The sequence below is a fragment of the Neospora caninum genome, chromosome X (assembly GCF_000208865.1).
Source record: "Neospora caninum Liverpool complete genome, chromosome X".
NCBI classification, from domain to species: domain Eukaryota; phylum Apicomplexa; class Conoidasida; order Eucoccidiorida; family Sarcocystidae; genus Neospora; species Neospora caninum.
Window position 1 is genome coordinate 5,124,782 of NC_018396.1, and position 21,652 is coordinate 5,146,433.

Here is a 21,652-nt window from a genome sequence, read left to right on the forward strand (position 1 = left end):
GCAAGACACGAAAAAAGTGAGAGATCCGCCCGTGGCGGATCGCGGCCGTTCTCGCCGCTGCCACCGAACTTTCGCGACTCGCGGACGTTGAGTCTCGTGCAAATTCTTTAAGGGAGAGTGGATGTTTTTCGGCAGGGAAATGCTAGCAGAGAGCACACTGACCACAACTAACAGAAATGGACGAAGACAGTACCTCGCGTTGCCCTTGGGAGAGGGTTGGACCTGAGACCACTCCACCTGAAAGCTTACCCCGTGGTGGGTGTTCTGCTCACCTGTCTCCCACCCGTCAAGATCAGGACGTCCCTCGCTCGGCTCAGGATGCGGCCGAGCCCCAGCGGCTGCAGGGTGTCGCATGCGAGTCTGGAACAGTGCCTTTTCCCTTCTCGCCTTCCTTCGGCTCGCCGCATTCGCTACCGGCGAGTTCGCAGCCTGATGCTTGCTCGCCGGACCACGCAGGTTCGACGCGGATTCCTCAGTTCCACGTGCGGCGGGTTCCCTGTGAGGACGATCAGGGGGACAGTCGCGAGGGACGGGAAAGCGAAGAACAAGAGCACACCGAAGAGGCGGGGTCGGAGAGAAGGAAAGTTCGAAGGAAAGACGGGGAGGACCGGGAGAACGCCTCGGAACGTGTACGGGAGAATGGAGCACAGCTCGAACTAAAGACGACGGCGCCGCATAGTATGCGGGAAGACGCCACGACAACAGCTCCTCATGAAGAAGCAAGACAAGATCTTGGAACGGATGGCGCGCTGTCGGTTCCCGCGGACGAGCCAGGTGCTGCCTCGGTGCGGTCGGAGACAGAAACAGCACTCGGCGAGGACCTATCAACGCATTTCTCGAGGCTCTCGCTGAACCATGGGGAAGTGCCCGCGTGCGGTGTCGCGGCAAATGTGGCGGGGACATCGAGGGCGCACGTCAACCCCCACAGTCCGACGTCTGGGCTTCCAACCTGTTCCTTGCGTCTCGCTTCTGGCCTCAGCGCGTCCGGTCGCCTCGAACAATCTCGCGCTGCATTTTCTCGTCTGCACGACCTTGCGGAGCCCGCTTCCACTTCAACCGGGCACGAGGATCCACAGAACCCGGCGTGCCTCGGCGATACCCTGCCGGCTCGGTCCGTGTCTTCAGCGGACGGTTCTCTCGACGAGGCCTTCGCTTCGTCGGAGGAAGGTGGCCACCATGCAGCTCCTGCGCCCCGTCAAGAGCCTACCTTTTTTTCCGCGCCGCACGTACGCAATCTTTCGAGAGAAGAGGTGAGAGCGAAGAAAAGGCGGAAGGCGAGGAAAAAGCAATCGCTCAACAACGGATCAAGCGTCGCGGGAACGCTCGTCGCCGTCCGTGAACCGCCAGAGCTCGACGCGGTGCGGTTCGTTTCTGGCCTCCGCGTGTGTGTGCGTTCTGTGGCCAACGTAGCAGTCGCCGTTCCACCCGAGTAGGAGTTGCGCACGTGGGACCCGTAGAAAAAAACGCGGTGCCGTCACCGGAGCTTCTGTTTCGATGTTCTGATCCCAGCATCCGCTGGCGGCGTTTCTCCCATCCCGGAGTCATGATTTGATTCCCTTCTGTTTGACTCCTTTCTTCGATTCCATCGTTAGGTTCCTCTCGTCCCGGTGGGAATGGATTTCTCTGAAGAGAAAGATGCTCTGTTGGCGGTTCCTGCGGGGCTCCGAACGCCCAGCAGCTTTTCCGGGCGCGTCTCGCAGCAGCACCGGCCGGGGGCGTTCGCGCTTAGGCCTGAAGAAGTCCCTCTCTTTGACACCCAAATCAACTCCTTCGACGACTTTTTGCACGCTGTGGAGCAAAAAGAGCAGGAGGAGGCGACGCGCACCTTTCTCGACATCTGCGGCGCGTCGGAGCGCGAAGGCGGCAGCGGCGACAACCCGGGGCCGAAGCTCGACGATGAGCTCCGCCCTTGTTCCTTGTGCAAACGGTAGGTTCCGCACACAGTTCAGTCGGACACGAAAGAGCGAAACCGACGGATTCCTCCCTGCGGTCCATGTGTGCAGAGGGACCAGCGTGAAGAGTGGAGGGCCAGGGAGTCGTTGTGAAACAAATCTAGACGCTTTCCGTGAGGTTTTGGCCGCAAGTCTCCACGAACTGCCGTTCGCCTGATCGGCAAGGAGTCGCTATTGCCTCCGACTTCCCGTGCCCAGCTGCTGGCGCACAACGCTTCTGCAGTGGAGACGTCTTCTCGCCTGAGCTTCGTTTCCATTTCGTTTGTCTTTGCCGGCGCGCACTCAGGAGTTTTGCTGCCTGGAGGCTGCCCCGACACGTCCAGGCGTGCGCTCGTGCGCGGGACGCGCGTCTGGCCTTTCTGCGTCGGCAACGCGCCCAAAATCCTCGAGCGTCGAAGCCTGCGGGCTCTTCTGGATCGGAGGCCGCTTCGCTGCATGAGCATGGCAAGAAAGCGAGGAGCACTGGCTCTGCTGCGCTCGCCGTTCCCCCACAAGGAAACTCGCAAGCTGGTCTGCGGCCGGTGTCCATCCAGCCGAGCGAGGCAGCCGCCGCCGACCCCGCACAATCTGGAGATTTTCCGGTTCCCTCGGGGCGCACTTCCGTGCTCGTGGAGGCTGTCCAACAGCTGACGAGCTCCAGTGAGAGGGAGGCTGAAAGGTCGGCGGAGGACGACGCAAGAAGGGAAGCTGAGCGAGGCAGTCGCGAGGGAAATGAAGGCCTCGTGGGCCGCGCGGTCCAAGATCCGACTGCGGCGGCCACCTGCGAAGCGTTTGGGCCGCAGGCAGACGGAGACAAATGCGAAGAGGACTGTGAGGCAGAAGAGACAGAGAGAGTCGGCGAGGCACTCGCGTGTGCGTCTTTCGAGGCAGGTGAGCGTTTGAGGTGTGCGCGCTCTGCCTCGAACGCAGCTGAGTCGCAGAGCAGCAGATGCGCCGCAGCGCTCCGTGGCCGCGGCCGTCTTCAGTGGGGCGGAGTCTTCGTAGTCAAGGGCGCGAAAACAGGATGTGGCGCGGGCTGCCAAGACCCAGAACGCGCTTCGTCTGTTGGGGAAGTTCCGACGAGTGATCCTCTGCCTTGTGTTCGTCCAATGCGTTCATCGTTATTGATATCTCAGTGACATGTTGATCGCATGCGTATACACGTGGTGGCGTTTTTGCTAGTCGAGCTGGCGTTCCACGGGAGGCGAAGTGAAAGGAACGCGTACATACCCCCACACCGGTTCGCAGATGCAAAGGAGTATCGAGCGTCGCGTCTTCTGTCACCACCGCATGCGTTCGCGTCTTCTGTCACCACCGCATGCGTTCGCGTCTTCTGTCACCACCGCATGCGTTCGCGTCTTCTTTTTGCCTGCCTTGCAGAGGACTTGCTGGACCGCGCGACACTCCCTGGGTCCGCGGGATCGTCAGGAACTGCATGCAACCGCGGCACCGTTTTCGGCGCGGTCTCGTCGGCCTGCTTCGCTTCGAGGGAGGCGTCTCGCTCAGTTTCCCCCACAGAAGGCGACAGGCAAGGGGCGAGCCTCTGTGTGTCAGAAGACTCTCAATTAGGCGGCACTGGAGACGCCACAGTGCCTCGAGGCGAGGACTCGGCTTCCGAGGAAATCGACCTTGCGGCGCCGGTCCTCTTGCTTCCTTCCCAGACCGACAACGGCCCCCCAGTGGCAGTCACCGTTTTCGCCCGTTCGTCCGCTCCTCTGTCTTCGCTGTCCGCCTCAGTTTCTTCCGACGGCGAGAGCGGAGGCCCGCAGGCTCCCCAGTGCTCGGAGAGGCTGTCCCCGCCGCAGTCTGGGGCGGGACGCGCGCAGACTGCCTCGGGCAGCGCGGCCGAGGGGAGGTTTCTCGAGGAGGCGACCGAGCTGTCGCTGCCGCATTTCTTGGACGTCCAGGCGACGCTCGCCGTTTTGCCGCTACCCTGGGAGGTGGAAGGCGAGCGGTGGGAGCCTGAGGAGCTGGAAACGAAGGTGTGCACGGAGGAGGACGAGACAGATCTCGCGATGCTCCATTCACCGAAGATGCACGGAGGAGAGGGCCTTTCTCTTTCGCTCAGAGGTTCGGCAAAAGTCGTCTGCTCTTCTTCCCATAGCTGCACTCCGCCTTCTCGTTCCCCGTCGGAGGCCTCTCGCCAGGCGTCTCGACTGTCCTCGTCTTCGCCCACAGATGGCGACAAGTCTCCGGGAAAAAAAGCGAGTTCGGCGAGTGCAGCACCGGCCCCCCTCAGACGGGGCGAAGCGAGGAGGAGCGAAGAACCTGCGACGAATCTTGCCGGCGCGACGGAATCCGTTCCGAGAAAAAGTTCTAAGCCGCAGAGGGCCACAGCCCCCACGAGCCCGCGCACGCAGAAGCCGGCGACTCACGTGTATTCACACAACCCGACGGAACAGACGGCGAAGAGAGACGGCCTGAGGAGCGTTCGCCCCGAAGATCGGTAGGGCGTTCTTTCTCCAGTCTTTAAAAAGAGTGTACGGAGTGCGAAGATTGCACGCAAAAAGTTCTGCGAGTCTCCACTGGCATCCGAAATATATATACATATATACATATATATATATATGTACAAATACACCTGTGCACCGACATCGTTGTGCATCTGCGGCCAGAGGTGTCTGTGTGTGTCTCTCCGGGGTCTCTCGACGGGAACAGAGGTACACTTTTTTCCCTCAGACAGGAGCCAAGCGTTTGTATCGCACTGTCAACCACGCGCCCCGTTATGGCATCTTCCGGAGGATCGTAGCTCCAGCCGGGCGCGCCTGTCCGTGTCTCCGCGTTTTGTGCCGTCACGCGTGTGCACTGAGGTTTCTCGCGAGGCGTGCGCAGAAAACGGTCTGTTTTGGTTAAAGAGGAGCCTTTGATCGGCGCATTGTTTTCAGGTGGAAGATCCAACCGACGGCAACCTGTCCCTTCTGCTCGAGAAGCTTCTGCGTCAAAAGGTACGAGGGCCACGTGCAAGTTTGCCAGCGTCTGCGCTTCACCCGGCCGGCCGGTGTCGCGAAGAAGGCGTCCGCCCAGGAAGTCAAGAGTGTTGAAGCGAAGAAAGCGAAAAGTCGCCTTCCCTCGTCGGAATCTGCCAAGCGCATTCCGATATGGATGCGAGGAGCTGTCGCAAAGGGACAGGGTGAAGAGAAGCCGGAAGGCAAGAGATCTGTCTCCGCGGCTGCGAGACGCGCGGACGGAGCTGGCTGCAAGGGCGGGGTCTCGGAGCGACGCGACTGCAAAGTGAGTGAAGAGAGAGACAGGGCGGCGGCAGCGAAGGAGTCCGAGAAACCGGGTCGCGCTGGGACAGAGCGCGACGGAAAAAGGCCGCTCGCGAACGGGAGAACAGAGCCGCCCAGAGACGGAGATAGTCATGAGATGGAGAAACCCGAGACGGTCCCCCGAGCCGTACGAGGGGCGTCCTGTGGAGCGGCCGAACGACTCGCCGCTTCAGGTCGCAGAGAGAGTGGAGGTGGCCCCAGAGGAGACGAGCCGCAATCGAAACGGTCTGAGGCGGCTTCGGCTGCGGAGATGCTCGGGAACGCGTTGTTGTGTGGCACGGGAGGGCCCAATGCTTCACCGGGCGCGATTTCAAGCGGGGATCCCAGTTCGCCTTCTCTGGGTCGAGCGAAACGCGAGAGTCCCCTACCCCTCGTTCCCCTCCAGCAAGGCGATATGTCTTTGTCGCCGTTCTCCACTGCTGCTTTGAGCGAGGCTCTCTTGGAGATGGCGACGGAGCACCCACCAGCGGAGGCGCGGGTTGAGCAGCGGAGACACGGCAGCGCCGGAGAGAACCGCGTTCCGGGGCAGCGTCTCTCTCCTTCCGGCCTCATCAGGGACTTGGTTTTCCAGCTGGTGATGATGGGAGTGCAAGCCGCGGGGGCCGAGCGTGCCGCAGAAGACTCGGGCCGCTCGCGACAGCCGAGGTCGCAAGACAGTCCCTTTGTCTCAGGTTCTCGCTCGGCGTCGGGCGCCAGAGGGTGGCCGGACCTCGTCTTTGACGTCGTGTCGCGCGTTCAAGAGAACCCAACAGACAGTGAAGCGAGCGACGAAGAGAGTTCGGGGCCCGGCCGCGCGCCGCCCCTAGGGTGGACTCGCGAACCGGAGGGAAGAAGCCTCGAGGGAGGTCAGCCAGGCGAGAGTCTTTCGGCGGGAGGCGCAGGGCTGCACTTGTGTTTAGAAGGCGCGAAGCGAGGGAGACAGACGTCGGGGTCCGTCTGGGCGACCTCTGGGCGGGAGCGGGAGTTCGCGCGGGACGGTCGCGAAAGGAACGAAGGTGCCGAGTTGAACGGCCTGCCGTGGGGGCTGTTGCCGCGGGAGCGTTCCCGCCTTCGGAAGGAGGACCAAAGAGACGCCGACTCGCGAGAAGTCGACAGCGGATCGCGTTCTTCGTCGGTGTCCTGCGAGATGCGTCTCGCGGGGGGCTCTTGCGAGCACAGCGTCGCCAGTCTTGTCGACAGTGCCTCGGAGTGTGTGCCGGGAGAGGCAGACAGTGAAGACGAGGCGGCTTTGCTTGGGGCCTCCCACCACAGCTTTGGGACTGCTTTTTTCGCGCCGTTTTCCTCGAATGAAGGCCTTGTGGCGCGCCACGACTCTCGCCGGCTGACTGGCCCGGTCACCGCGAAGAGGGCCGGGACAGGAGAGCGAGGCAGCGCGGGTCTGTGGTCGAGCCGCGAAGGGAGAGGGCGGAGCTCAGACGGAGGAAAGGTGAAGAGTGCCCCAAAGTCGGTCGTGCAGAGGAATGCGATTCGGCGCATTCACCAAGGCCATGTGAGTGCCGAGACGCCGCTGGAGTCTCTGCGCGAAGAACCGAGCTCCTTCTCGCAGTCCAGTGGAGAAGACACCGACGCCGTGCTGCCTGGTCCCGATCTAGTCCAGGGCGATTCCAAAGGGGCCCTCAAAGATCTCCTTCGCCGGTCTCGGATGCTGCTCAAACAGGCGCGAGCGCTGGAACCCCCGTCTGCTGCGCAGGTGGAGCGCAGAGGAACGGGGGGAGACATGGCGACGGACGAGACGGCGAGAGACGCACCGGATGCGGGAAATCGCGCGGACGGAGACGATGCGAAGGTCTGCACACCCTCAGGAACTCTCGCGGCTTCTTGCGGGTCGCCATCTGACCCAGTAGGGTGTTGGGAACTCCTGGAGACAGGAGCCTGGGGCAACTCACAACGCGCCTTCTCAGGTAGAGAGGAGACCGGGGCCGAGGCCTGCTCGTCGGTCGCACACTCTTCTCCGTTTCAGCAGCGGACTGTGGAAAGCGCCAGGAACGCTCCGGAAGATCGAAGTGCGAGCGAAGACCCCGGAGGTGCTGCCGTCGACGGAGACCTGTCGGCGCGTGCACGCAGCGCAGATTCGGAAGCAAGACGCTTCTTAGAAACAGAAAAGGGGGCGGCCAGTCGAAGCCCACAGAAGCGAGTCTCGACCGCAAGTCATCTGCATGCCGCGTCGCTCTCGAGGGCCGACGGCGACCGCGCAGAAGGGAAGCAAGAAGACGCTTGTGCACCTCGGAGGCTGGTCGGCGCGTCCTCAAGGCAGACGGCGTCAGGCAGCGGGGCGGGCTCTGTCCCAGAAGCGTTCGAAACGGGAGAGCTTCCGGAGATCTCCCAGGCAGTCTCCCGCGCGGTCGATTCGTCTCTCCCGCGTCCTGCCTTTCCCTTTTCTTCCCGCGAGGCGAGCGTGGCCTTTCCGCCGGGCTTCTCTGCTGGCGCGTGTGGGCGACCTGACAGCCGCTCCCCATCCCGCGAAGCGTGCTGCGCGACACGAACAGGGAGTGTGCCGCCTGGAGACGAAGTTCTCCCCCGGAGACACCGGCGGCGCATTTCGTTCGAAGAGGCGACAGATTTTGCGGCCAGGGACCGCCCCGGTTCGCCGCCTCAGTTGAATGGGTGCGCCGACGCGCGACTGATCAGGGGCGGCGAAGACGAGGAAAGGAGCTTTCACCACGGGGAGGCAGGCCGACGCGCAAGAAGAGAGATTGAGCGACAGTCCTCTGGAAGTACAAACTCTGCCTTCTCGAACTCAGGCTCAGAGTGGAGCCGACGATCCTCCTGCGCGTCTCGCTCGTCTTCTGTCTCATCCCAACCCGGCGATGTGTCTCCCCCCCGTAGTTTCGTGGAGAGTCCCCCGAGATGGTCCAGCGCCGAGCAGCCCCTGGACGTTGGTCTGCGCGAAACTGGCCACCCCCTTCTCACTTCTCGCGTTTCCAGTTTCCTCGACGAGTTTCACCAAAACTTTGGCACACCGCGGCTGCCTCGCGAAAGCAGAGAAACAGGAGGTCGGTCCCGTGCGCGAGAGAGTCTCTCTCGGTCTACGGCAACCGCTGCAGCGGCGGGGGGGGGGCATGTCCGGCGCAGCTCTGCGGAAAGTCGACCAGAAGGCGGTGTCTCCCTTGGAGGTCGAGGGCGAGATCACTTCCTTCCGTCGTCCTGGCAGGCTTCGCAGATGGGAGAAACGGAGCCTCGGTCTCGAAACAGCCAGATGGGAAGGGGACTCGTGGCAAGAGGCGAAGAACACATCCCGGCGGCGAGGCCGCCCCAAATGCTCGTGGGCAGCGGATCGACCCGGAGAGAACAAGCGAAGTCTTGCACGGCGCTGGGCGCTTCCGGGGAACCTTCCGGTGGGTCACAGAATTCCGGAGGTGGTCAGGTGCACGGATGGCGCGCAGGGACACAAAACCTCGCACGCCCGTGTCAAGATTCGTTGCTTGCTGGAGACAGCTCTGCAACTCTTGCTGATGCTAACTTTGCGCTTAGAAACACAGTTGTTCCGCAGCCGTTTCAACCGCCACAGCTGGGAGGCGGGGGCAAAAGAGAAGAGAGGACAGTGCGATACCCCGTAGCAGACCAGCAGTCCCTCACTGGAAACGAGGCCTCTCGTGCCCGAGCCGTGGGATCCTCGCTCTTCCGGGTGGCGCCTGTCGCCAGTCAAGTCGCGCCTGTGGGAGAAGGCAGAGACGGTCAAGCGGGAATCCCGAGGGCGGATGTGTCGCGGGCACTCTCAGATGTGCACGAAAGGGGGGAGCCAATCAAGGTGTCGGCGGCGGAGCACCCGAGCGTTGTCCATTTCCGGCTGTATCCGGAACCGACGAAACGTGAGTTGGATGCCAGGCACGGTTCCGCTTACAACGCCCCCCTTTCCCACTCTTCTTCCTTTCTTTCGACAGCGGCGCCGTCACGGCCCGCTGTCACGCCGGTCTGTGAAACGCGCTCGATGTATGGGGGGTATCTTCCAACCTGTGTCGTACAGAACGAGACTTATGGTGGGGAGCTCTACTCGAAACCCGGAGGACTGTCGGTAGCGGGGGGCGAGCAGAAAAGCGGGGTTCCGTCGTTCTCCATTGCCGCCCGTTCCGTCGCTGTTCCACCCCAGCCTCTGGCTGACGTCTCGTCCAGCGCCGTCGGGAGACCGAACGAGTCTTCTCCGGCACCAGGCGCTTCCGGGTTTCTCCTTCCAAGTGACCATGCCCCTGGCAACGCACCGGTCATGCACTGGGAACTAAATCTGAGGACTGGGCAGTGGCGAAGCCAGAGCGGCGAACCGCGTCGAGGGGGATCGTCGCTCCGTGTTTCTTCCGCAGGGAACGGTGGCACGCCCATTCCCGTTCCCGGTCGAACGCCCGAACCGCATGCGGCGGGAGCCGGTACAAAGAGCCGTCCCCTTGGCGGAGGCTCTGAGAGCAACGAGGCAGCCAGGCACTGGAAAGGCGTGGCGAACTGCGGGACATCCCAGCTGGTGTCCATGGCCAGTTTGCGGACGCAGGAGGGATTTCTGAGCGGGCGAGGCGCGCCGCAGGCGACTCTAGCCGCAGTGCGGGCCGTCAGCTCGGCGGGCGTCGCTCGGTCCATCCCTGTGCAGGAACCTTCTCCGCTTCAGCGCCAACTTCAGCAGCGCCTGCTGGCGTCGAAGAGCAATCGCTGGGACGTTGCAGCTTCGAGGTCGCCTCCGGAGGCGACGGGGAGCGGGAGAGGATCCAGCGCCTGGCGGGTGCCAAATCCAGTCGACGAACAGGAAATGCAACGACGGAAGGATTATCTGCAGTGGTGCAATCTTTCGGTAGTTTCTCAACCTATAGTGTGTGAAAAGGCAACGGAAGCGCCGACGTCGGTGCCCTGGCCAAGAGCCCGCTTCGCGGGAGGGACGCTGAATGCAGCGGCGGGATGTGCGTTGCCGCAGACGTGGCAAGGCGCAGCAGGAAGCGAACAGAAAGGGACATCCTGGCTTGGGGCGGGGGGTTCGAAAATGCCGAGTTGGGGCGGGGCACGGCTGTCTGCTAGTCACCGGGTGTTCTTGGCAGAGCACTAAGTGTGCCGGTTCGGGGAAGCTGAGATCAGACACATACACCCACCGATACGGAACGGAGAGACTTTCTTTAGCACTCTCGTGCATGTTGTCGCCACCGGGCAGCGGAATGTTGTTCAGAAAGTCGTTTTTTCAAAGTCGGGACGGTTTTCGCCAGGAGAAATTCTCCGAGGGTCCAGATCTGTGCCTGCCGACTCGCGTGCAGAACCGAACGCTTGCTTCTTGTAACTCTCGAACTCAGGCTGAAGCAAACGTTCCTCTAACTGGGTCTTTGGTGTCGATTTCTTCGGATTATGTGGGCTCGCCACTCGACGCCCGGACGTTTATCACGTGGGCAGTCTCCGGTCATCGAAAGACTCAGAAATCAGCTCCGTCCTGCGTAGATCCTAAACTCCGTAGCTGCGCAGACGCAGTACCAGCTGTGGATGCTCACCCGGACGTCTACTCCATTCTGCTACAGTTCGAAGAAACGCCTCCATCGTTGCAGTGGAACGTCGCTGCATGGCTGTTCATACGCCAGCGAAGCTCACGGGGACGTTCGCGTCTGCTTCCCTCGGTCAAGAAAGCTTCAGTTCTTATAAGAGAAGTAATGCCGGTTCTTACAGGCAAAAAGTGCCAACGTTTTCATCCAAGCAAGCACACTGCAAATAGGTCGAGCGTAAGCGTTCGCGAAGCTCGCGCTCGCTTAGATATGCTCTCAAACGGCAATCTTATCCCCTTGAACGAAGGACGGTTCAACAGAGAAAAGAGAGCCTTTGATGGTCTAGCTTCTTGGGGCAAGATGGCATGCGTCTCACGTGTCACTGCCTGCGCACTGGAAGGAGGCGAATTTTCAGCGCAAACTGGACTCACTGAAGATTCTAACTTAAGCTATCAACGGTCGGCAGTTTATGCATAGCAGCGATAGCAGCGTTCATCCGCCAGGTGTTCCGAGTGCATTCTCCCAGTCGATACCGCGAATCCTCTCTGTTAACGCGCGAAGGTCAGAGACCACGGACAGTTCCAGGCATCAACGAGCAGTGCAAGGGTATGTCGTCAAAAGTTTACATTGAGTGCTTTACGAGGCACTACGCTCTGCGACTGTTGGCCAAAAAGGGACGGAGTGGCCTTTTGCAGAGAAGACATACCACAGGAGAGGACGGAAGCGGATTATCTCGGAAAGAGATCCTGCCGTTGCCAGGCCATCTGTGCAGTTGACTTGCCGCTTCGTTCCACTTTCGCGGCTCGGCATTGGCGAACGTTACACGCGTTCGCTAAACCGCTTTGGGAAAGCGAAGTCATCCGCTTCCAGTGAACGGGCCTCGAACAGGCGCTGTGAACGGACGGCTACATACAGCTGGGCCTATTGTGAGACTCGCCGACCCCTATTTATCCTGCGACACGTCAACTCTCTCCAAACTCACTTTTCCGCCTGAACAAACGACCTTCGGAGACGAACAGCGCTTTCAGGCAAATGTTCACTAGTATACACTGTTACCCGCAACATATATAGCGGTTAAAATAGAATGTCTCGCACCACCGCCGTGCCGGCGCAGACACCGCGCCGTTGCTAGCTGGAGAGCACGAGTTTCTCCGCTTGTCGCGCTCACAAGTCCGAGTTAGTGCAAACAGAACCCCTCGCGAGCAACGTGGTTTTTGCTAAAGGCCGAGCAGAAGACATGAAGGCAATTAAACGTCTCTAGCTCTGAGAGCGCCCGTGGACCGACGGTCTCGCCCCGGCGGGCCGGCGCAGCACCGAAAAGACAGCCGCTAGACATCCTGCGCCCCGCTCCGACCTTCCGAGCCCAGAAGTGACCATTTGTCCCCGATGTGTTTAGAAAAACTGGCCGTCGCTCTCTTTCTTGACTAGATGGGACCAAAGGAAAGGCAAAAGCCGAGTCAACAAAGAAGTCTAAAGACGGATCCTGTGTTTCCTGAAACTCAAAACCTTTGCGGCCACTCTCGCCTGTCAGTGCTCTCGTCCAGCTACGTGGTTCGTGGTCGTCGCGAGCCCCCTGAAAGCCTGCCGATGTCATGTGCTCTCACCTGTCCCTTCTCAACTGCAAGAAAAACTGGAGACACTCTTTTGCTCCGATTCTTCCAAGATGGGGCACTAAGCGGGCGTCATGGCTAGCCCGACAGCTTCGGGCTCAAACGCACGCTTGTCTCGTCCGCCGAGCGTCGTGTGGCGCTGTAGTCGAGCGATTGTGACTGTGTGTTCACTTCTCTGGCAGTCTCCGCAAAGTTAACTCGTGCTTTTCCTCTTGGCTTCCTGATTGACTCAGCCTCTTTTCCTTGGGATGACTTCGCACCCTAATTCTGATTCCGGTGTGGCTGGGCGGCCGCCTTGCCTGTGTGGGGCTTCGCGCGAATACCCGCGTGATATTTACCGATCTTCTCTTCGTCTTGGGCGGCCTGATCTTCGTCGGTCCCCAGATGACGGCGCTCAGCCCTCTTGTTCTTTCCATCAGGAGAGCGAAACTTCTGTAGTCAAGGTCAGTCGGTCGCCTACGCCAGTGGCGTTTTACCGCCTTCGTGACAACGTCGCTGACAGAGAGTGACGACAGTCAGTCGCAGTGTGGGCCTTTTTATATGAGCAGCCTCAAGACAGGCGGCAAACGTTATCCAGTCTCGTGAGTCACGCTGTCCTTCGAGGCAAGTCCTTTTGCACAGGTCAGCCGAGGTCGCCCGTGGTTGACTCTCTGGAGTGTACTCCGTTGGCGGTTCATCGAGCAGTTTCCTCCGGTCACGAATCCCGCGAGGGCGCCCCTCCCCCACCCCCGGAACTCCAAATCCTCTGGGGAAGAACCTTTGAACTTTAGACGAACTGCATGCGACTCTCGCTCTCAGCTGCCCAGAGCAGCCAAGGCAGCTGAGCCAGTCGGTTGGGAGGGTTCAAGGCCTTTGTCCCCCCGCGCAGGTCGACTTTTTCCGCACTGAAGCAGCACTACGGGAGGTTCCACATGATGAGCTGTGCCGTCTCTCCTGCGTCCGGGGCAACCCGCGCCTCTTCTCTCACAGTGTCTCAAAATCAACTGCGACTGGTTCTTCGCGTTCGCGCAGCCCATTTCATCCTTTTCGCCTGGGCCGCTGTCTTTCGTTTGTCCCTGCCGCCCGACGCAAGTTTCTGGGAACTCCCAAGCGGCCGCCCCGCGAACCTCGTTTCGAGTCACGACCAGAGTTCTGCACAGAGTCGGTTCACCTTTCTCCCTGTTCCAGCCCACGCGGCCAGATTTGGAGCCCCTCGGCAGCCCCTGGAAGAATCGGGCCACGTTCGTGGTGTCGCGTCGCATGGCGCTCGCAAAACAAGCGAGGGCGATCTGCGGCCTGCGCTCGAAAGAAATTCGGCAACTCAGCGAACAGGGGACTTCGACGAAGATCCGACAGCGGAAATCAAGGAGGGAGTCGGCGAAGACACCCAAGAAGGGGGACGAAACAAGGTGGACGCGAACGGACGCGAAGCGAACGGCTCGACCGACTCGGCTCAAGCGAGGCCGGAGCGAAATGTAGGAACCAGCTTCTTTGGTTTTTTCAGTGGAAAATGTCCAGCTACTCCGCTGACGACGCCCATTCCTCCTCAGTTCGTACGGTTCTTTATCGTCTGTTATTGTGCGGTCGCGGGCATCGCCGCTGTATGGCTGCTGGTGCAAGCGTCACGTCGGAAATTTTTACAGAGAAGGCAGAAGCAGGCTCTCCAGGAGTTGGTTAAGTATGGAGAACTACGGCAACGTCCCGAGTCGGCGCAGATCGCTTCGGGAGGGGGAATGGCCACGCAAGGCGAGCAGGAACAAAACGCCCTGTACTCGGGACCCTTGGCTTTTGCCCGGGGCATGCTTATTCAACAGGAAGGCTGTTACCGAAGCCTTCCTGGGTCAATTATCAAAACGGTGCTCAAGCTGTCTTTCGCTTTCGCGTGTGCGCTGCCCATCTTCGCCATCTCTGTCTCGGTGGTGACGGGTTCGGACCGGACGCTCACGTCTTTCCTCATGCCTCCCGTTTTCTACGACGCGCGAGAGCCCCCAGCACCTCCAGGGAATGTTCGTCTGCGTGCTGACCTGGCGGGAAACCGTCCATCGGATTTGTCCGGAGATCTGCCAAAGGCACGTCCCGCGGCCTCGCTCGAAGGGTCGCCGGAGAACGCGACGCAGTATTGGCTCTCCAACGTCGAATGCATGCGAACTCGCGAGCAAGTATGCATAAGCCTCATGCTCTTTTGTTTCTTGTACTTGGCCGTTGCGCACGCTCTTTGGGCGAGTTGTCTGCGCGATCTCGACCTGACTCCAGCGCCGCTCGCCTCGTGTTCGCAGCTTCGCCTGCGCTTCACACACATCCCACATCACCGAGTTGAACAGCTTCGGCGCTCGTGGCAACGGGACCAGCGCTCCCAGGGAGGACAGCGCCCTGACGACCTTGTGCGGCGGCGCTTCACCTCTGCAGCCGCGTCAGTTGCAAATCCTCTCTCTGCAGACGGGGCGGAAAACGGAAGTCAGACGCTGGGGAGTCTCGGAGCCGGGGAGAGGCAGGGGCAGAGAGCGCTCGTCAGCCCCGGCGGGGCCGCGCGTGGAAGTGAACGGGGGCTGGAAGACGAGGAAGACGGAACAGACGGAGGCGGAATGTTTGTGATGGAGGAAGATCTATCGCGGTGGTCGAGAGGTGAAATCGTCCTCCAGAGTCTAAAGACGCAAACTTTCCTCGCGGAGGTCTGGCATACTGTAAGTGTGCATCGGCAGCGTTTTGTGGAAGTCGATGGGCTGAGCTTTGTCTACGCCTCGCGTGCAGGTGTTTTTGTTTTGGCGACAACGTTTCCAGAAAAGCAAGGCCTCGCCGAAGCCGTCGAACTTGCGGCAGCGGTGACGGCGCAAGAAACGAATGGAAACGGAGAAGACATGGCACCCTACCTCCTGAACACGATTCAGCGCGTCCTGTTGAAGCCGGAGGAAATTGCGGATCGCCAGTACATCGGGAAGAATCGCCTTGTCCTCGGCACCACAACGTTCGGAAAGCTCCTTTGGTCGGCCCTCACCGATAACGCCTTCTACTTTGCCGTGCTCGTTGCCACATGGTATTATTGCTTCACGCGGAACTTCCTTGTTCTCGGATTTCTCCTCGTCTTTGTCGTTTTCGAAGGAACCTACCGAATCCGCCTTCTTGTGCGACAGCAGAAACGGCTCCAGTCTCTCGTCGCCGAACGCGAGAAAACCATCAGTGAGAAGCCGACTCTGGTCCTCCGCCTTCTGCGGGCGGCCTCGGGCCCCAAGAGCGACGTTGAGAAGCCAAGGCCGTCGAGTCCATGTCAACCTGATCGCGGTTCCTCTGCACCCTCTTTTGTGGCCGCGTGGGTTCGAATTCCTGCTTCAGATATCGTCCCCTCGGACATCGTTCGGCTGTCAAGAGGAGATGTTGTTCCCTGTGATTTGCTCCTAGTCAACGGGACTGTTGCTGTCGACGAGTCCTCGCTTCGAGGCGATGGGACGCCTCTGCGCAAGGGGCCGTTGCGGGCCTCGGTCGCGAAGCTGCGCGGGGATTTACCAGGAAAAAACATCGGCGCAGCCTCGCCTGAGGATCTGCGAGTGGCCGAGAGCGTCGTGCATGCGGGAACTCGCGTCATTTCTTGCACGGAAGCGAGAGGCAGGAGTCGAACCTTGGACCAGGAAGGGCTCCAGTATGTTTTCACTGCCGAAGACGAAACAGAAAACAGATCCGAACGGCGCGCGTTCCGCGAGACCTTGGGAGATGAGCAAAGAGCAAAGTTGGCAAGGAATCTGGCTGGAGCTGCGAAGACGCAAGTCGCAGCGGCTGCGGCTTTGATGGACGCGGGAGCGTCCGGCCAAGGAGGCATCTGTTGGGGCGTGGTGCTCCGAACTGGAATTGATACAGCTGCGGGACAACAACTCCGGCAACTCCAACTCCCAGAACAGGAGATGTTTCGATACGACCGTCAACTCGTTTACGTCTGCATTGCTGTCCTCGCGCTTTGGCTATGTCTTGTCTCGCTGCATGCGCACTATACCGAAAGCCTCCTGCTGTCTTTCCGTTTCGCCGTTGACTCTCTCCTGAAGCTTCTCCCTCTGTGGCTGCCTGCTCTCTGCGGGCTTTTTGCTACGCTGGCGGCGCGGCGTCTTCGTGTCTGCAGCGCGAAGGAAATGGACGGATTCCGGCGGAGGGTTCAACTGGAGGCCGGAGGCGGGCGTTTGATGGCGCTCCTCTCCACTGCTTGCCGTCGGCAAGAAAGGACTTCCTTTCCTAGCGAACAGCCTCTTAACACGTCGGAGACCCAGGGAATGCATCCTGCTTCTCCAGGTGACTGCGGTGGCTTCTCCGCGCGTGCACCCGCCGACGGGTCATCCACACGGTTGGGTCCGATGCGCTTCACTGTAGTTTGTCCGGCGCCTGGGCGTCTCCCTATAGCGGCCAAGGTCCGAGTCGTTTGTTTTGACAAGACCGGGACGCTCACCCGAGAAGATTTCTCCTTTATTGGGTGTCAGCCGGTGGAAGCTGCGTCCCTACTGCCGCTTGTGAGGTACGATCCTGACGGCCCGCCAATGCGCATACGCTCTGCAGCCGCAAGCGCGCCTGACGCCCCTGACGCGCCTGTGTCTTCAGAAGGCAACAGAAACCACCCGCGAACATTCCGCGAAGCATGCGCCTCTGACCGGCAGGTCCCCGCTCGGCTTTTTGAGAGCCTCGCCTGTTGTCATGGTTTGGCGTTAGAGAACGCACAAGTGGCGGGGACGGGTTTGGAGCAGCAGATGTTCGAATCGACAGGGTGGAGGATGAGCCGGACGGTTGTTCCTCGACAGGAGGCAGAGGGTCCGAGCGAGGTTGTCGGGGACTCGGTAAGACTCGTGTTTTCCCCGGCAGCGCCTCAGGGGCACTGCGATGATGGCCAAGGAAGGAAGGGAGGGCTTGTTCTTCTTCAGAGGTTTGTCTTTGATCCGGTGCGTCAAGTTATGAGCGTGGTTGTTGCACGGACAAAGGACGGGCAAGGCTTGGACCAGAACGAAGGAGAGGTTCTTGTTTTTTGCAAAGGCAGCTACGAAGCCGTGGCTTCACTCTGCCGCTCCGAAACAGTGCCTGGAGAGTTCCTTCACGGGGCCAGCGCGTACGCGAAAGAAGGCGTGTACGTACTTGCGGCGGCGAGCAAGTCCCTTGGCGTACGGACGAACCTGAATGCGTGGAAGGACTTACCGCGGTCAGAAGTGGAAAGTGGCCTAGACCTCGGAGGCCTTCTGCTGTTCCGGAACGAACTCCGACCCGATGCAGCCGACACCATCCATCAGCTCAAGGCTGCGAGGATCCGACCCGTCATACTCACAGGTAAAGAAGACGGCGGTGGATCTGCCTCACAGTGTTCATTGAATAGTCCTTGTCTGCCACTCTTGCGGCCCTCTCACTATCGATCACCAGTTAGGCTTCACCGCTGCAATCTCCAGCGGACTCTAGACATCGATGCACGAGGACCTAATCTAACGTCAGAACGGAAGGCTCCAGCAACGACGCCCGCCGCACACCCTGCTCTCTTCTCACGTTACACCAGAGTGGTGCTGCCAGGTAGACATATACTGCGTGTGTTGAAACGCGTGGTTACTCATAACACCACACAGGACTATGTGGCGCAAGCGAGGCAGTAGGCTGAAGTGTGCGCTAGGGCTACCCCTACTCCGATTGCTCATTAGGATTTAGGAAGTCCATGGAGGCTCGGCGGCAGCTGGACTCGATGGTCTCAGCCGGTTACTGAATCCCTCGAGAAAACAGTAAACGTCTTTTTGGCTGGAACAGGGCGGCGTGTCAACTTCGCAGACGTAGTGGCCAGGTTCACATTTGTATCCCTCATCGTGCATATCGTTGCTCCACATTTTGAGCACAAAGTTGTGTGTGTCCGCGAGAAACTGTGGAAGAGTGCTGCGGAGTCAGCCGGTGTTGTATCTGCTAATCGCTTTCTGTTGACTGGCGCTATGGTGTTTGTAGTAGTCCACGTCATTCTGTTCTTCTGCCCGTTGCTCTCCGCTCAGGCGACTCTCCTTTGACTGCTGTTGCCGTTGCCCGGCGAGCAGGCATGGTACGGGGCTCTGGAGATGGCTTAGGCAGCGACACCGGACGGTTAGAGAGGCTCAGCAGAGGCTATGTGGCTGGTGGCACCACTCCGGTGGCTTTAGGTGATATTGTGGACGAGGAATCAAGTGGTGAAAACCTAGAATTGTTTTTGGGTGGTGGAGAACAAGGAGGGAGCAGCTCTGGAGCTGGAAAGGGACATAGGCGCAGGTCGGCTGATCAAAAGCGTCACGAGGCTGCCGGACATCTGGGATCGCAACCTGTCGCGGAGCATACAGCTGGGGTCTCGCAAAGCGAGAGATCCAGAGCCGCAGTTGAGTTGTGCCAGCGAGTGAAGTGGACAGATGTGGACACCGGAGAAGAAATCGACCGGTGGAAGATTTTCTTCACCGAGGAATACAAGGAGCTCGCCCTGACAGCGCGGGCAGTGGAAGCGCTTGCAGGAACGCCAGATGCGTTGATGATAGGAGAGCTGGGTGGGGACGATGTCGCTTTCGGCGACGAAACCGAAAGCGGTCAGTTGGAGAACGAAAGTGCACAACTTCTTTGGTCCCGAAGCCAAAGCGGCCTTCTGCCGACATCTGAAAGCACACCAAGCAGTACAAATGAATCGTCGGAGTTCCAGTCCGCGTGTCCCGCCTCAACCGTGAATCCGAAGGGGTTTGGAGAGTCTATGGAAGATTACGGATCGCTCTTGAGAGTGAAACAACGAATCCCGACGCTGTTTGACCGCATCCTCTTCCGTGTCCGTGTCTTTGCAAGGATGTCACCCCACAGTAAGGCCCTTATCATCGAGCGGTACCAAGAAAGGGACCTCATTGTGTCTATGGTCGGAGATGGGACAAATGACTGTTTCGCCATCCGACAAGCTCAAGTAGGCGTCGCTTTCGGGCCGGGAAGCATGTGTCAATCCATTGCGCCGTTTGCAATTCTGACCAACCAAGGGCAAGACCGTACTCAATCTGCCTCTTCGTCGGACCCTTCTGCCTCAGCCGATCAAGCAGAGGCGAGTTTAGCGTTGCTAAAAAGCCCTCGGAGTAACAAGTTTGATTCGTGTGGCCTTCTGGGCGTCATTACCTTATTGCGTGAAGGACGGGCAACGCTCGTCACATCGCTTGCCGTTTACAAGCTACAGATTTTGTATGGTATATTATCCGCGATTTCTTACTTAATGCTGACCGTTGGAGCGTACGGCACCCCTAACGCTTTTTCACTCTTCTTCTCTTCCGTAGCTATGCTCCTTGGCCTCTCTCTATCAATGATATGGTCCGTCCCCTCTGTCACTCCGCTGACGAAGCGCAGTCCTACAAGTAATCCGCTAGGCGTCAGGACAGTGGCTCAGGTGACGTCGATTCTCCTTGTCGATATCGTAGCACTGTTTGTGCTTTTCGGGCTTCTCTACGGCCCAGCTGGACGGCCCCTCCCATGTGCGTGGGTCCAGAGAGAAGTGCGAAACGAGCTTCTGCAACGACAGCAGATCGAAAACCTGCTCGACCTCCATTCGCTCAACGAGCATCATACTGTCCAAACTGACGAAACCGCTGCGGCTCTCCTCGAAAAGTTCCTCGAGGACAAGCCAGATGATAAGGAGGCACGCGACCAAGCAACGCAAAATACGGAGCTTCATGACAAAGCGCCACTGGATTTGCAGAGACTGACCGTATTAAAGAAGGAGAAGACGACCCAGGAAACGCATCCGGCATCTGGACTTCTGGTAGCGTCCCAAGTAACGCCCTCGCTGTCCTTTCCAACCCCCGAAGCCAGTCGAATGGCAAGTCCGGTGGGAAATGCTTCTGACATAACACTGTCAGGCGGGCAGAAGAAGCTGTATGGCAACGACGTTGCCTCCCTGCTGAAGCATTTGGAAGAAACCGCGAAGAGCCACACTAGAGCCACTGCTTTCCTTGAAATTGGCAAGCAGAGGGCGACTCAATTCCTCACCCGTCTCAGTAGCAAATCTTTCCACGAAAGGCGTGTCCGAAAAAGATCGATCTCCGCTTCTAATATGGCACAGCAGGAGCATTTGAGAAACCTCATCTCGACGACCAAACGCCGTACGGCCGTGCCTCTCAACGGTAGTGCGCATGCGGAAGCGGAGGTTCGGTATTTCTCAGGTCCAGAAATGAAATCGCATGCCTCGATAGAAAAAGCACGAGGTGCCGCGCCGCGGCCACGCCCTGAGGTGGACTCTCTCCTACGACACAGTCTTAGGCCCAAAGCAGCATACCACGACCCACCATGCAGTCGAGATGGGAGAACTGAGGCATCCATCATATTCTTGTGGTTAGGAGCATGCCTGCTCAATGCCGCATTTCTGTTTAGTCGCGGAGGGACATCGGGGAAAACCATTTGGGGGAATCCGGTTCTGATGCCTCTCAGCTTTATTTTCGCGGTTTTCTTCGTTTTCCTGGTCACAGCACCAACGAACCATGTGTCCTGTGTGTTCATGGTCAACTGCCCCGCTCACGAGGTGCGCATGCAGCAGCAAAGAAAGAATGCCGTCGGGGTGGCGAAGCAGCTCGTTACGGACAGGGAAGAGAAAGACATGTATCGGCTTCTGGCGCGGAACGCTGAAGCGGATGTGATAAAAGTGCGTGCGATTCTGAGCGTGGATATGGCAGCTCCTGACGAAAAGATCGCACGCTTTCATCCGACATCTCTATCAGCAGACTCGAGTCCAGACCGGGCTTCGAAAAAATCTGCATCGGGACCGCTGGAAACAGCAGAAGGTGATGAAACAGAACTGTTCTATGATCTTAAGGCTCGGGCGCAAAATGACAACGACGGGTCACACAATGCAAAAGTTCCTATTTACGTCAACGATAATGGTGAAAAAAGTAACGCAGGCGCCACCAACGGGCCAGCACACGGAGTGCAATGGGGATACGATCATGACCGGAGAAGTGGCAATGGGTCGGAGATGTCCGCGTGGTATGGGCAAGTCTTGCTCTCCGTCTTATGTTCGATGTCAGTATTGAATGCACTGATTCACATGTACGTCATTGGGGATCAGATGGGTCGAGATACGTTCGCCAACTGGTGGCGCAAAGCTCATCCTTCCCGATTCAAAGGTGAGATCATACCTGTTTAGAGCTGGTATTACGAGAAAAATACTGTCCACAGACCCTTTCCATTCTGATCTCTCGTATATCACAGTCAAAGAACTGACAACAATACGTTGCTGCCAGTTGATATGTGCCATAATCGCCCACCCCCTTTCAATACTCTTCTGTACGGAAACCAAAATCTCCTCAGCTCCTGATGTCTAAGCCGTCAAATAAACCTGGAATCGTCTGGGCTGGGCTCTGTGGGCCACAACGTGGGCAGCCAGTTCGAACACTTCCCCCGTCACAGCGAATGCTTTCCAGGTGCAATACGTTTCTTAGGTACGCTAGCGGTCTGGC

The 21,652-nt window shown here is 59.1% G+C and overlaps 2 protein-coding genes across 2 annotated transcripts; both read left to right on the plus strand.

Annotated features, from left to right (window-relative positions):
- Positions 1–176: 176 nt before the first annotated feature.
- On the plus strand, positions 177–10,220 carry NCLIV_050760 (conserved hypothetical protein; the record flags this gene model as incomplete). The annotated part of the gene is made up of 5 exons (XM_003884629.1): positions 177–1,226; positions 1,593–1,927; positions 2,239–2,822; positions 3,312–4,377; positions 4,817–10,220. The coding sequence occupies 5 exons, from the start codon at positions 177–179 to the stop codon at positions 10,218–10,220; spliced, it is 8,439 nt and encodes a 2,812-aa protein (XP_003884678.1).
- Positions 10,221–13,960: 3,740 nt separating this feature from the next.
- On the plus strand, positions 13,961–21,339 carry NCLIV_050770 (putative cation-transporting ATPase; the record flags this gene model as incomplete). The annotated part of the gene is made up of 2 exons (XM_003884630.1): positions 13,961–17,513; positions 18,209–21,339. 2 exons carry the CDS (start codon positions 13,961–13,963, stop codon positions 21,337–21,339), a joined length of 6,684 nt encoding a protein of 2,227 aa, XP_003884679.1.
- Positions 21,340–21,652: the final 313 nt, after the last annotated feature.